The 15,752-nt window shown below is 37.0% G+C and overlaps 1 protein-coding gene across 1 annotated transcript; it reads right to left on the bottom strand.

Annotated features, from left to right (window-relative positions):
* Positions 1-2,769: 2,769 nt before the first annotated feature.
* Positions 2,770-8,210, bottom strand: LOC103432385 (uncharacterized). The gene is made up of 3 exons (XM_008370574.4): positions 7,648-8,210; positions 7,446-7,509; positions 2,770-3,575 (listed from the first exon to the last, which is right to left on the bottom strand). Exons 1-3 carry the CDS (start codon positions 8,154-8,156, stop codon positions 3,117-3,119), a joined length of 1,032 nt encoding a protein of 343 aa, XP_008368796.1. The 5' UTR covers positions 8,157-8,210; the 3' UTR covers positions 2,770-3,116.
* Positions 8,211-15,752: the final 7,542 nt, after the last annotated feature.

Below are 15,752 nucleotides of genomic sequence, written 5' to 3'. Positions count from 1 at the left end.
TTCTCTAAATTCTAATTCTAATTTAATACACCTGCGTTTGTTGCACCGGACTGTCTCGGACTGGACTAGCTTCAGGGACTAAGCTAGATTGGCTTAGACTAGACTAAGCTGGACTAGTTTAGTGAAGCGTTTGGTGCAGTGTCGGACTAAGTCACATACTATATATTTTTTTGCCATTTTTAATTTCTTTTTGCCTTAAAAATTAAACAAAAATTAATAATTAAAGGACAGTGAAGTCTTGGAAATGAATAGACCTAAGCAAATTTTCTTTCCCCTTCCTTTACCCTTCCGCGTTTCTCTTCTCCATCATTTTCTCTCCATCAAATAATGCATCAATCTCTTACTTTTCTTGTTTAATTAAGAGAGAAACCAACAAAAAAAAAAAAAACCCAAAAACCCAGAACAAAAATTGATTTACTGAGATTGCGAAGCAGTCATGAGGAGTTGACCCTGTCGATGAGGAGGCAAGCCTTTGGCAAAGCCAAAATCAGTAGCTTCAAAGCCATAACCATGGCAATAGCGAAGCAACAAAAGAGAAGAAGATGGCGGAGATGACCCAGTCGACGAGGTCATCGTTGGAGGTAAAGAAGTCGACGAGTTTGTCGTCGGAGATGAACCCGAAGCTTATGTTGTCGAAATCGAGGTCGGGGAGTTGATTTGAGCAGGACGAAGAAGTTCTTAGCTAGTCTGATAGTTTTTGGGGGGACACGCTAAGAACGGCTAGTGAGGTTGTTAGTGAAAGCTAATCCTGGCTAATCTCATTAAAACTAGTTCAGCAAGAAAACAAACACGGGACTGGAGTAATCTTTAGTCTAGTCCAGTCCAGTGAACTTTAGTGAGGGAAAACAAACACCCCCAAAATGTTATAACCTTCTTTAAAATTCTAATTGAATACACTCAGATTTCTAAGGATTTTAATAAACTATCTTAGGGGGTGTATTCAATTGAGAATCGTAGAGATTTCAATGGATTTATAAATCCATGAATTTTTATAAAGTTTAATTGATTTGTAGAGATTCCATGTAAAATTTTGATTCAATTCCCTCAAAATCTCATGGGGAGATGTGAGATTTGTGGATGCTTAAAATACACAACAAAATCTCTCTAATTCCCTCTGATTCCTCATCTTTTTGAAATTCTTTAAAATCAAATTCTAATTGAATACACCTAGAATGTTATAAACTTCTTTAAAATCTTAATTGAATACACTCAGATTTCTAAGGATTTTAATAAACTATCTTAAAATCTTGATTGAATACACATTGAATTTCAAAGAATTACCTAAAATCCTGATTGAATACCCCTCATTAAAAGAATTAAAATCCTTTAAAATCCAAATTGAATACGCCCGTCTTAAAATCATGATTGAATACACATTGAATTTTAGATAATCACTTACAATACTGATTGAATACCCCTATATTCATTAAAAGAATTAAAATCCCTCAAAATCTCAATTGAATGCACCCCTAAGAGTTTTGAATAGAAATTCTTACTTATCTTTTAGTAGCCCAGTAATCTTCTTTTCTTTCATGACAATTCTGAGTTTCCCAGGATCAGGTTCAGGCGGCGAATTCTATGGCTAATTATGGTGTCGACTGCCAGGTACTTTTTGGTGGGATTGTTGTCCTGGTTGTGCTGTTATGCTTATTTGCGTAGCCTTTTTCAGCTTCCGACTTATCGGACTTGTTAGTACTTTTTCATGTTGTCTACGGTTAAAATTGAGTTTCTTGGTTCATGTTTATAGGGGAGGCCGCTATCGGGGCCTTGGCTCCTTCCAACTACTTTGGGGGAGGGGTAGGTTACATTAACGGCCGCAATTCGGATCCGTGTGTAGTTTGGTTTGCCCAATACTTTAGGATATGATCTAAGTTTTTTCCCTCTTAGTTGAATCTTTTATTTTATCAATAAAGTAGTTCTTAAAATAAATAAATAAATAAAAGTAAGGCCTAATTGAATTATTAGTCTTGTGGTGATATGGTAGTTGGAAGATAGCTCATATGGTGTAAAAATATATATATATATATATATATACACACATAGAGAGCTTAAGGGGAGGGATCCCAATTTTTTGAAAAAAATGGGGATTAGGTGTGGGGCCCACTTCACATCAAATTTCAACGATTCGAACCGTTTATTTTGTTAGTCTCGATTCATAGATCATCCTTGCAAAAATTCAATTCAATTCGAAACCATTTGACTATTTAAATATCAATATCAAATTTCATATTTTCTTATATAACAAAGTATTCGTTCATTTCCTTGAACCCAATTAGATGTCTTAAACATTTCCAATTTAGCTAATATTTTGCAAGAATGATCTATGAATCGAGACTAACAAAATAGACGGTTCGGATCGTTGAAATTAGATGTGAAGTGGGCCCTACACCTAATCCCCATTTTTTTCAAAAAATGGGGATCCCTCCCCTTAAGCTCTATATATATATAAACTAGCATTTAAGTTCATGTGGTAAAGTTTGTTAGGATTTATGCCTAAAATTGAAAATTTAATTAAGCCAAAAAGTAATTATCAAGTAACTGATAATGATAATCATTATCATAGATCTGAATCGATCTATTGATTATCTTTTCAGGATCAAGTAATTGATAATCATTAAACAATAATGTTGCCATTGGCCAATGTAGAGGACCACATATTTGTTAGAATTTGAATTTAAATGAGAGATTTGTGTGCAGCGACCGCACAACTTCTTCAAGAAGAAGAAATAATCACGGTACAGAAAAATGGAGGATGATGATAGAGAGAGAGACTGCAAGCAGAGAATGTTACTCTGCAAAATTCATTCACACATACAACATGAGCTGAGAAGAGAGAGACTGAAGTAATCCCACACTCTTCAAACGGTTACATAGTTTTGGCAATGTGCAAGCTTACATCAAAGCAATCACAACCTTCCATCTTACACCTTATGAGATGAAGACACAAGGCACCTCACTTACTTAAGACCTGTAAGACTTAAATAAGGAAAATTTCATTTAAACCGAATGCTGATTAATCCAGCAATGTAAGCTAGGATCAATACAAACACTTAACACATCAGTTCACGATTTATACTTGCAACAATATTATCCATATAGATGCACATCATAAATTTCTAATATTTTGGTGGGTGATGATGCAGAATTTGGCGGGCTAAAGCGACACCATCAGGCATCGGTGCTACGTAGCACCGAAGCCCCTCAGTGCTCAAGGTGGTACTACCCCCAGATTTAAAAATCAAATCAACCAACCAGCCGGCGAAATCCCCAAGAATAAAAGCTCCTGCAATGCTAACTATTATTCCTGCCATCACCACGAATAAAGGATGTACCGGGAGACAGCTTGACAGGGCAACCCCTATAGCGCTTCCTAGCGTCGCACCTCCAACTGATGACATAGCCACCACAGCCGCACGTGTTGCCGTTTGAAGTGGGTTGTCAGCTAAATATATTTCCCATACCGTCACGCCTGCAGAAAAAAGAAACACGGATATGCCAGCAACCCCCAAGACTTTTGATAACCGATGACCTTTAACCTTTCCCCGCCCTGATGCCTCTATTATTTCCTCGTACACCTGCATATATGGTAACGTTACATAAATTACAAGCAAGTCAAGATTCAATTAAATAGAAGATGCAGCAATAACTGAAATATATGTATATATACATGTGTTAGGATCGGAGATATTCATTTTTTGACGCACATTTTATACCATTCATTCTATAACTTTTTTTTGTAATGATTTGAACTATCTATCTTTTAGCTTTGAAAAAAAAAAAAAGATTATCTATCTTTTAGGTCTTCCCTCAAAAATCATGTTTACCAAAAATCACCCAAGTTTGAAATCGTATAAGTGTTAGAATTAAAAGGAAAACTAATGAAAAGGGCTTGAAAACTTTGAATTTTAATGATAAGGACAAAATAAAGGGTAAAGTGAATAGTATCAGGTTTGACTTTTTAGTGTAAAAATGTGGTTTTTCGTTAAAGTGAACAGTACCGCGGACTTTTTGTTAAAACTCCCATTAAATTAAATGATAGTCATTTTAATGTTTCTTTGCAAAACCGTGATCATTCATTTTTTTTTCACTACAAATGAATGCCTTAATAGTTTTGGATTTGTCCAATATTTTGCAACAGTGATATATGAATGATGAATTGAAATATAAACGATTCGGATCATTGAAATAAATTACGAAGTGGCCTACAAAATGGGTGTCAAAAAATAAACGTCTTCAAATCCCAAGTGTTATATATGGAAATATATATAAATAGAAAAGATAAAACAATCATTTTCTTGACCCTTAGGTACGATTCTTTTTTTTTGGAAGAAAGGTAAATCTATTTCCAACACCACATAAATACAAGAAAGGAGGTCCAACTACAATATACACACATTCAAAATATGGACCGCCAGAGAAACAAGAGAGAAGCCCAAAAAAGAATTTTTATCCCAAACAAAACACCAAAACACCCAACAATTTCCAACCAACGCCGCCATTGGCATGCTGCTTACCACCCAACAGAAACCAACATCCCTTGCAAACCTTTGAACAGCAACCATACACAGCCCCAAACATGGATGAAAAGAAGACTCCAAAATCCATCACAGAGCATAACATTGTTCGCCACCACGCAACGAAAGAAACCAGTAGGAAGAAACCCACTAGCATCGATGTCATCAAAGACACCCTAAAGGAAGGAGGTGGTGTAAACACCCGAGCCGGAGCTCTACAGACCTTCCGAGAGATCCGCGAGAAATCGCGTTAAAATTGCGAGAAATCGCAATGAGAAAAAGTGGGTGACAAACCGAATTGTTGGATCAATGAAGAATGGAGCCGATTGGAAATGATATGGAGTGGATTTAGTGGAAATCAGGTAGGTGGAAGGAAGGGGGCAATGAAAAAAAGGGACTAGGCACAATGAAATCATATGCAGAAGGGATTGGGGGAAAAGAATGATCGAACCAAAAGGTAGGGGAAAACAAAAGTTGTGGGAGAAGTAAAGAAAACAAAAGAAGAAAAATGAGGAGAAGAGGACTGCCACCAACCCTAGCCATAGCTAGGGCTAGCGGCTAGAAGGAGGATGATGTGAAAGAGGTCACTCACAGAGGTGAGAAAAACACTCACAGAGAGGGAAGCTCTCTCACAGGACAGAGATAAATCTCCTTCAATATGATTCTAAAAAGAGAAAAATTTGCATGTACACACCGCATTTAAAGTCATAATCCACTGTCATGCGTGAAATTTATAATTAGTACTGTACTACTGAAGCTAAAAATACTTGTGGATTCGCCCAACGCAAATCTCAGTGTAGGCACCAGCCCCTAAGTAATCCAACTATGCCCCACATGAATAAAATTTTGAGCCAACAATGCTATTGTAGTCACTAAAGCCATCTCCAATCGATCAGGCTAGAGGACCATAGGTGATTGTTGAATTTGATTTTTTTTTTTTCCGGACAAATTTTTTTTTTAAAATATTAAAAAAATCCCTTTTTTTCCTATAAATACCTAAGTCATTCCTACACCATTTCTCACATAATTTTCATCATTTCATACTATCTTACTTCATTCTATTTCAATTCTTCACATTCTATTCTCTTACCTCTTCCAATAATATTTCTCTCAATTTTTCAGTAATTTTCAAATGGCCACATTTGCAATGAAAGGTAGGGCTTGGACCCGAAAAGAAGATGAAGTTCTTTGCAGGACTTATAGATGGGTTTCGGAAGATAGTGTGAGGGTGAGTTTTCAAACAAGTGAAGGTGTTTGGACTCGTACGTCCAAAAAATACTATGAGTTCTACTAAGACACCACTCCACCGAATACTCGAAACCATGAGAGTTGTTCTTGAAGATGGAAGAAACACATCTTCATCTAAGTTTGAATAAATGACATCAAGCTATGTTAAAGGCCGCAAGCAGACATGAAAGCAGAGACAATTACTACGACGAAATAAATGTTTTCACAACTTATTTTAAATATTTAATTATATTACATTTAATTTCATAAATTAATTTCTTTTAACTTTTGTAATTATATTTTCTAGGTACGCCAAGTGAAGGAATTGTATATGGAGGACAACTCAAACCCTTTAGCCATCACGGTTGTTGGGAAATTTGTAAAGGGTGGGTGTTATTTGAAGATCCACCTCAACAAAGAGCTGGTCCTACGCTGGTGTTCGGAAATGCATCATCAACTGCAGATGGGGATAAAGATGGATCTCCTACCATTCAAGAAACAAGGGTAGAAAATCTGTCTCCGGGTGAAGGTTCCATACCTAGGGCTATGGGACGAAACAAGGCCCGAAAATTGAAGGCAAAGGATGATTATGCCCTTCAACAGGAAATTGCGACCTCATTGCGATTAATGGTGGAGCAAAATGCCATTGCCGTGGAAGAAATGAACCATAGGCACGAAGAATGGGCCAAACAAATACAAGAAGAGATGGATGATAGGAATTGCAAAGGAACACTTCAGATTACACTCCAATGAGTAAGGCCTATTTTGATAGGAAAAATAAAGAAATTATGGCCTGATGGGAGTTGTTTACATCTGACTATACTCCTACAATGGCGGATGATGATGATGATGATGATTATAATCTTTAAATTTAAGTTGTTGTAGTAGTTTTTATATTTAAGTTGTAATTTTTAAATTTAAGTTGTAGTTTTTTAATTTAAGTTGTTGTAGTATTTAAATTAAAATAATAAATTATGTCTGGCCTATGACACTTTGGCCCCCTCGGTTGGAGATGGTTTTTTGTCACATGGCTATGTTTGGTTTATGGCCCTTTGACCCCCCTCGGGTTAGAGATTGTAAGAAATATGGTATGACATTATTCATTAAAATATTAATTTCTTGGAGGGCTATAAGGCTAAAAGGAGCCCTCTGACCCTCCTTTTGTTAAAGATGGCCTAATAGTGCACCTCTGGCTCTTAGTGACGAGATTATAGTAATCACTCAATAATAAATTGAGGATTGCTGTCGAGGAGGATTGCAAATTTCTTTTGTTGACATATGAAAATCAATACGATTAACATGCAGCATAACACAAAACATGCCTCAATAAATGAAAAGAGTTTTTAGTGTGTTCGGGACATGAAATGGTAGACCATATGTTACTATATAAGTTGTGAGATATTTATTTTAAAAAATTAACAAGTTGAAAAATAATACTTTTCTCCGTTTATATAATGACACATGATGTACCATCCATGTTTCAGACACAATGAAACATTTCTTTAATAAATGCTCTTAAATCATTTTGTGTCAAAATAGTGTAGATTTTCTTATTATTTCAATAAAAGGGGTTTGTAATTGTCCTATGACCGCAAATTTTTCAAACTCAATTAAACCAAATTACTTACTTTTAATGACCATTTCGGATGTTCTATTTTACTTGTATGCATATATACAAGTCTATCCTTCCGTGGCAATCATTACCTGTATCTTTTGTACATCTTTCAGGTCCTTGAAACGTCCTCGGAATTTAAGCTTAGCCTGATACCTGCATGCATGAGTGACGCACATCTTTAGGTTAGGATCGGTATAATTGACTAATTAAATAACTAAAAATACCTTACCTGAGTAATAAACACCCTATTCAAAACCTACTGCTAATAATAATAATAAGTTAAATAAATACCTCTGCACTAATTCCTCATACTTAATGCCACTCCCTTTGAGCCATCTTGAGAATTCGCGTGATGGGGGATTTTGATGCCTCCTGGTGTACTCCAACATAGCCTTCCTGTATTCAGTTACCTCCTTGGCCACATCATTAACGTTGCGTACCACTTCTATTGCATCGGCCAGCAATTTCACATGCTCTCTAACTTTTTCGACACAATGCGATCGCAAGCTAGAATTTCGCACCGTCTGGAGTGCATAGTTGGCCCCGTTTATTATATAACCAAAGATTTCCTGAGCTGTAGAAGCCCGAGCTTCGTCGTTTCGAAACCGATGCTCTAACTCACTACCTGCATCCAAAAGGGCTAGAGCGGATTGGTAACCATCGTTACAATCCTTGAGGTGTTTCGCGAGTTCGGTTTCGGAGTTGAATTTGGTATGCAGGATGGCCTCTGTTTCTTTGTAGTAAAGTGTACGAGCAAGGTACTGCAGTTGTTCGTGGTTCAGAACGGAAACGTTAGCCATGGAAGCAGTGAATGAGACCTATCGAATAACAATTGATGAAGCAATATTTAAAATCTCCGGACATGGATGCATGGGCGTTTAGTTTACGCAAATGCGTACTTAGGAACCAAAAAATAGAAGAAAGGAAAAATAAAATGCTAAAGTTAACTTAAGGAATATATGCTTGGCTTGACTAAAGAAAGGGCCATTTTGGTCTTGGTCCCTAGTCAACCCAATTGTTATAATGAAACCATGTTTGTTTAAATAGTTTGATTGAGGTTCATATCATCATTTAAGGGATTTAACTCCTGCATTTATACATTTAATATCCTATTATGAAATTTAAACAAAATTCAAATAAATTTTTTTTTAAATATGACAGTTATTTAAAAATTAATAATAGAATAATATTGTTATTTATATAATCCTACCACAAGAATAATGTACCCACGTAATTATTAATATATTAGGAAATAACTATTAATATATTTTAAAACATAAACAAAGAAATGTAATTAGCATGTGTACATTAAACAAAAATATGGGTACATAAACAAATATAAAATTATGGGTACAAAATAAAAACTAAAAATAATTTTGATAGCAATTTTGAAAACTGGGTACAAATTAAAAAAAAAAAATATATATATATATATATATATATATATTTATTTATATATAATATGAAGATATATTGGGAAATGGTTAATTAGTTTTTTTTTTATCTTTAAAATTGACATATAATGACATTTAAATAATTTAACATTCAAATAATGAAATGGAAAAAGTCAGGGACCTTAATAAAAAATAAAAACGTACGTAATAAGGTTTCAATTAATGAAAAAAGAAAATGAGGGATAAGAAACTAACTTATCTCTAAACAAAACTAACTACCTACCATTTCTTTTGTTCTCCTTTTATCTCCATTTTTAGGAAATTGAAATGAATTTCAGTACAAAATCAAATCAATTTGAGTAAATATGGGAAGTAGTTTAACTTCTTATTTATCAACACATACAAAATTCCTAATTTTCCAATGTTGAATGACACTCCACATCCTCACATATATGTAGAAAATAAAACAAGACCGTATAATAAGTGGAGTAGCTGTTGATACATACATATATATATATATATATATAGGCGTGTGTGGCACACCCTTTTTTACTTCTCACACATCCTTTTAATTTTTTCCAGCGTCAGATCGAATGAATTGAAAAAGATCGAAGGACAGACATTAATAAGGGTTGTGTGAGAAATAAAAAATGGTGTGAGGATATCACATCCATATATATATGTGTATATATATATATAGAGAGAGAGAGAGAGAGAGAGAGACAGGGAACAATTGTCTTTTTTACTTCTCACACATCCTCTTAATTTTTTTCGGCGTCCGATCAAATGACAGAAATTAATAAGGGTTGTGTAAGAAGTAAAAAATAGTGTGAGGATATCACACCCATATATATATATATATATATATATATATAGAGAGAGAGAGAGAGAGAGAGAGAGAGAGAGAGAGATGGGTTGTTTTTGCTTTAGGTTAAGTTTCTAAGCTATGTTGGCTACTTTAGTTTAGCGCTTCTAGATTTTTTTCCAAGGGGAAAATTCATGGCTTTGAAATTTTGAATATGATGCAAGAATCATTCTCCTCCTCATAACAGATTGTCACTTTTTTATTTATTACGGGCGCCCTTTCTTTTTATTCACGCTTGCTCGAACTTCTTTAACCTTTCTAATTAGTAGTACTAGAAATGTTAACAGGAAACTTTTTCAAAAGTTGGACACCTCATGAACTCTCTGTTGCCTTATGTTTTTAGCATAGTGTTTTATAATGTTTGCATTAGAATTGTTCTATAGTGAAGACGAAAGGCAAAAATAACTTAGGACACAAAAGGCATTCGTCCCCTAAAAATAGAAGTCGCGACATCTTTCAAGCGACAGCAGTCCGTCGGGTAAATATGGTTGTGGCAAACCCGTCGTAAAACCTTTTTCCCGATGGATAGCATCCACCATCGATAAGATAATATTACTTGATGAAAATTGCGACGAACCTCCGCAAGCTAAGCATGCGTTTGTTAAAGTCCCACATTGGTGCTGGGAAGAAAACCAAAAGGGTTTTAATATGTTTACCCCACTCTAACTAATACCGAGACATTTTGTGGTAAAACTTACACACCTGACGGATTAAGCTGGTGGTAAAGGTGGGGACAGTATCGATCTCGTTAGAGTGAGGCGAGCTCGGCGATCAACAAAATTCCAACAGCATTGAACGACGATGCCAAAAGGAGAGTTTGACTCGACAACAACATGTTCGTCGTTTAACATTAATCAAAACATTTATTTAAATTTTGTAAATATTAGCTGACGACAGTTCGTCTATTTCGTATTAATTAACTAACCGACAGACCAATTCGTCGAGTAAATTTAGATTAAAAAAATAATTTATGTAATAAGTTAAGGACAATCATGTTGGTTTAAAAAAAAAAACTAGCATTTGCCTACACACTTTGCGTGCATGAACACATTTTTTTAGAAAATGAGAAGGAGAGAGGGAGAGATATAGAGAGTGGAGGAGTGGGAGGTTTTTGTTTTTGTTTTTTATTTTTTATTTTTTTTATATAAATATTGGAGGTATTTTAACATCACTTGTAGGTGATGCTTCAATAAAAAACAGTAAAATTTGAACCTGTGAAATTACATTATTGCCCATCATTTTTTTTGTGTGATATAAGACTAATTTGTCTGGAAAAAAATTACAGACCCAGTCACATTGGTCCCTCATATTCTAAAATTCATCAGACGAATGATTTAAAATTTCTTCATAATTTCCATAATTAAAATAGTGGGTGCGCAGCTCGAACATCTACTCTTTGAATTTCATTGTCTACAACCGATCAATGTAGTAGAACATAAAGCGATTCATCCGAGTCAATATCGAACTTGTGGAGCCAAAAATAATCAAGAGGCGAGATGTGGATTTTTGGGTAAAAGACAAAATTACCCTCGAAACACACCGGGATTCCTACGCGCAAGCAGTGGACAATCATCCCTCAATCAAGTCAAAACTGCCTAAAATAGGTAACAAATTCAAAGTTATTTCATCCATCCTCATCCTATATTTTCCACAAGGTAATTATTTCATAACCTTCAAAACATTCCATATAAATTGAGTTAATTGGCTAATTAATGGATTTATTCCTAATTAATCCATTAACTACCAATTAAATCACCTATTTCACACAAAAATACCCCAAAGGGCCGGCCACCTTTTCTCAAAAGAGGGACCGGCCATGCTCTATATATTGAACCCCATTTTCTCTAAAAATCTAGGTCTACACTCTTACAAAACTCCAAAAACTCTCTAAACACTTTTCTCTCTAAATTCTAACTTTGGCATCAGAGGTTCTTCGGCCAAAGCCCCCCATTCATCGTGGATGCATGAGGCTTTTGGCCTTAACCAAAGGTGTTAATTGTTTTGTAGGTACAATTTTGTCCAAGATCAAGGAGGAAGAAATTTGCATCCACAAATTGGTGCTTTCATTGAGAGAAGAGTCACACACTCTTAGAAGACTCCCACATCAAAAGGTTTTTCTACTTTCTTGTTCATTTGTAGATTTTTCGTCCGTTCGTATTATTAGAATTTTTTATTTGCAAAGATTCTTTGATAAAACGTAAAAGTGAAATACAATGGCTAGAAATTTAGAAAATTTCACAACTGAAAATTCCAATATTCAAGAAATGGGACCATGGCGATCCACGAGGCTAAATGTGACCATAGGAGCGGCACCATCGCCACGGGGCTCCACCATGGCAACCACCGTGGTAGCCACCATGGCCACCACTACCTGCGGCGAGGTCCATGGCACTGCTACCACGTCCCGAGTCGTGCCATCCAAGTTTGCACGGGCCCAAGCCCAAGCCGTGCCATCCAAGGCCCGTGGCACCAAAGCCACGACCCAAGCCTCACACTCGCATGCATCACGCACTAAGCAGCCTGCTCCCATGACCCAGCCTACTCCCGCGACCCAACCTGCTCTAGCCGAGCAACCCACTCTCGTGGCCCAGCTTGCTCCCGTGGCCCAGCCTGCCCTCATGGCCTTCCAACCAGCCCAAATCAATTCAAGATTAGTTCAACCATCCCGGCTTCAAATTTCCAAACCGACGATTGAAGCAGGAGCATTTTCACCATATTTTTCTTCGGATTTGACATTTTTGAACTTAAATCTCGCTCCCGGAAGTCTACCACATTTCCACTGCTCAAGGAGACGCATTCCTTCCAAGCTATTCCAACCCAAATGGAGAACAACACTTGTCTCAACTAGTCATAGAGTTGACGAGCACCCTCGCATAATAGACAACCTTGGTAAACCAGCTCTTGCAGCGCACCGAGATGCAATGTGCCCCAGACAAGGTGTCCCGAAGTAGAACAAGGGCAGACAAAGAACTCTCCAGCAGTGTCCCGACAAGCTGCCACTCGACCAGCCACTAACCGAGCATTCAGACAGTGTACACTCCCGATTAGGCCCCGAGATAACGTATACTCCCGTTTTAGGCCCACAGACGAGCGTACATTTATGGTTGAGGTCACACTCCGATAGTCAACATGAGCAATCTTTTAAGCGAAATGTTCATTCGCGGCTAAGCCCATAAGGAGCATCATCCACCCCACATCGGATTAAGCAGCACGACAGACGGAGAGAATCAGTCACTCAATCCTACTCAAGTTCAATAAGGAGCCTGTGAAGAACTCGCTTGCTTGTTAGGGATGCACCACACACACCGCATCCATGGCATAGAAGAGCCAAACACATGGAAGAGCAGCCTAGACCAGTAAGTCGAGGCTGGGGGCAGCCGAGAGCTCTGTTGCCCCAACAAAGGCAAATTCAGGAAAAAGTAGAGAGACTATTGACCAAGCGATTGTGTAATTTCCAACGCAACGAGGTTGTCGACGAGGCACTATGACGGAACATAACCAACATAAGCCGGTCACCCTTCAAGGACAAGATCGAGCAAGCAGAGCCTCCATGAGAGTTCAGTATGCCACATTTCACATCTTTCAAAAGGGATGAAGATCCTGAGAGACACTTAAAGCACTAACGAAGTGCAATGATCTTCTATCGAAACAACGACAATCTCATGTGCAAGATATTCGCCATTACTCTACAAGACGAGGAGCAAGATTGGTTCTACACCCTGCCGCCACAATCCATCCAGAGTTTCAACGAACTTTCTTTAGTTTTCACCAAAGAATATTCATCCCATCGATCGATCAAAAAGAAGTTCGACCATTTGTTCAATGTCAAGAAGAACCCAAAAGAGTCGTTTCGCGACTATGTGAAGAGGTTCAAAACAGAGAAGGCAATGATAGTCAGATGCAACAACTCGATAGCTAGAGCAGCCTTCTAAAAATGACTTCCAGCAAACCACCCGCTATTCAGAAAATTGATCATGAAAGAAGATTTAGCTCTGGCAGACTTCTTCGCTATGGCAAAGAAGTATGCACTTTGGGACGAGGCTTACCGATGCACTTTCAAGGACTTGAAAAAGTACCCGACATCACCTCCCTACTATCCAAACTGGAAGCAACGGAGGACTTATTCGCATGTTTGACGTGTTGGTATTTAGACAATCTTTCCTCATTAATAAAACTTGAATAAAATGATAAAGATTTAAAAGCAAAGAAACATAGTGCAGAGAGTTTTGGAAACAGAGGGCTGATGTTTTTTATAAAAACAGAGATCTGATCTTTTCATTCAGATATTTCTGATATATATGGCTCAATACATAAGCCGACTGAAGTAATTGGGTCAACTGATAAAGAGAATGGGTCGACTGATAAAGGCAACTGTCAGCCCTTTTACACAGAATTGAGTCGACTGAAAAACATTACAAATTACATAAAAGGACATCAGAAATTAGACAGCAAACAGAAGCAAATGATTAACTTTAACACTCATTCTTAATGCTTGGCTGCTTCATTCCCAAAAGTTCTCTTAGGTAGATAAATCTGTCCTTTGGTAATGCCTTGGTGAAGATATCAGCAACTTGATCTTCTGTCTTGCAGTAGACCACTTCCACTTTCTTGTCTTCCACAACACCTCTAGTGAAGTGATGGTTCAGAGCAATATGCTTTTATTTACCATGACAGACAGGTTTCTTACTTATGGCAATAGCTGACTTATTGTCACAAAGGATATGAGTTGCTGATTCTTGTTTCTCACCAAAATCTTGCATAATTCTTCTCAGCCACACTGCTTGAGAAGTTGCAATTAAAGCCGACACATACTCAGCCTCTGTCGTTGATAGTGCAACTGATTTCTGTTTCTTAGATGTCCAAGAGAATACAACAGTCCCTAATGTAAAAGTATAGCCAGATGTGCTCTTCAAGTCATCCACACTACCTCCTCAGTCACTATCACAAGACCCATAGAATTTTGGCTCAACATTCCTTTCATACATAATACCAAAGTCAAGTGTACCTTGTATGTATCTTAGGATCCTCTTTGCAGCTCCATAGTGAATGCAAGTAGGCTTTTGCTTAAATCTGGATAACAATCTTGCAGCATACATAATATCGGGTCTAGTCGCTGTCAAATACAACAAACTCCTAACTAGGCTTCTATACACAGATTCATCAGCATCACCACTACCATATTCTCTTTGAAACTTCTAATTCACAACTAGAGGTGTTGCAACAGGCTTGCAACCAACCATTTTGAACTTTTCTAGAAGTGTTTTTGCATATTTCTTTTGAGTAATAAAGATACCATCATTTGATTGAATGATACTAATTCCCAAAAAATAATGCAACATGCCTAGATCACTCATCTCATATTTCCTCATCATATCATTCTTGAAATTCAAGATCATATTATGACTACTCCCAATATAAACCAAATCATCAACATATAAGGAAACAATAAGAATATCTGAAGTACCTTCTGTTTTCACATAGAGGGCTAGTTCATTATCACTTCTTTGAAAACCCCTTTCATTGAAATATGAGTTGATACACCTTGTTTCAGGCCATAAAGTGCCTTCTTAAGCTTATACACCTTGTGCTATTGTCATTTAAGAACAAATCATTGAGGTTGATCAACGAACACCTCTTCTTTTAAGACTCCATTTAGGAAAGCCGACTTGACATCAAGTTGGTGTAGAAACCACCCCTTCTGAGCAGCTACGGAAATAAGGCCTCTGATTGTTTCATGCCTAGCTACCGGTGCAAATGTTTCTTATAAATCAATCCCGAGTTTCTGAGAATAACCCTTTGCTACCAATCTAGCTTTGTTCCTTTGAACGGAACCATCTTGATTGAGATTAGTCTTATAAATCCATTTCACTCCAATGACGGAGTTGTCACAAGGTCTGTCCACTAGTTCCCATGTCTTGTTTTTCACAATGGCATTGATCTCCTCTTGCATTGCAGCCTTCCAAGTCTCTTCTTTCACTGCATCATCAAAGTTTTCTGGTTCTTCAACACAAAAATTGCAGCTTTCATATACTTTATTTAAGCTCCTTAACCGAACCGGCGTTGAACTTGGACTTGAAGGTGTAGGAAAGTGAACTTGAGGACTGTTTTCAGGTGATAATTGTGGAATTTCTGGCTCA

The sequence above is a fragment of the Malus domestica genome, chromosome 10, assembly GCF_042453785.1.
Source record: "Malus domestica chromosome 10, GDT2T_hap1".
NCBI lineage: Eukaryota > Viridiplantae > Streptophyta > Magnoliopsida > Rosales > Rosaceae > Malus > Malus domestica.
The sequence above is the reverse complement of the archived record's forward strand: the minus strand, read 5'-3'. Positions and strand labels throughout refer to the sequence as shown.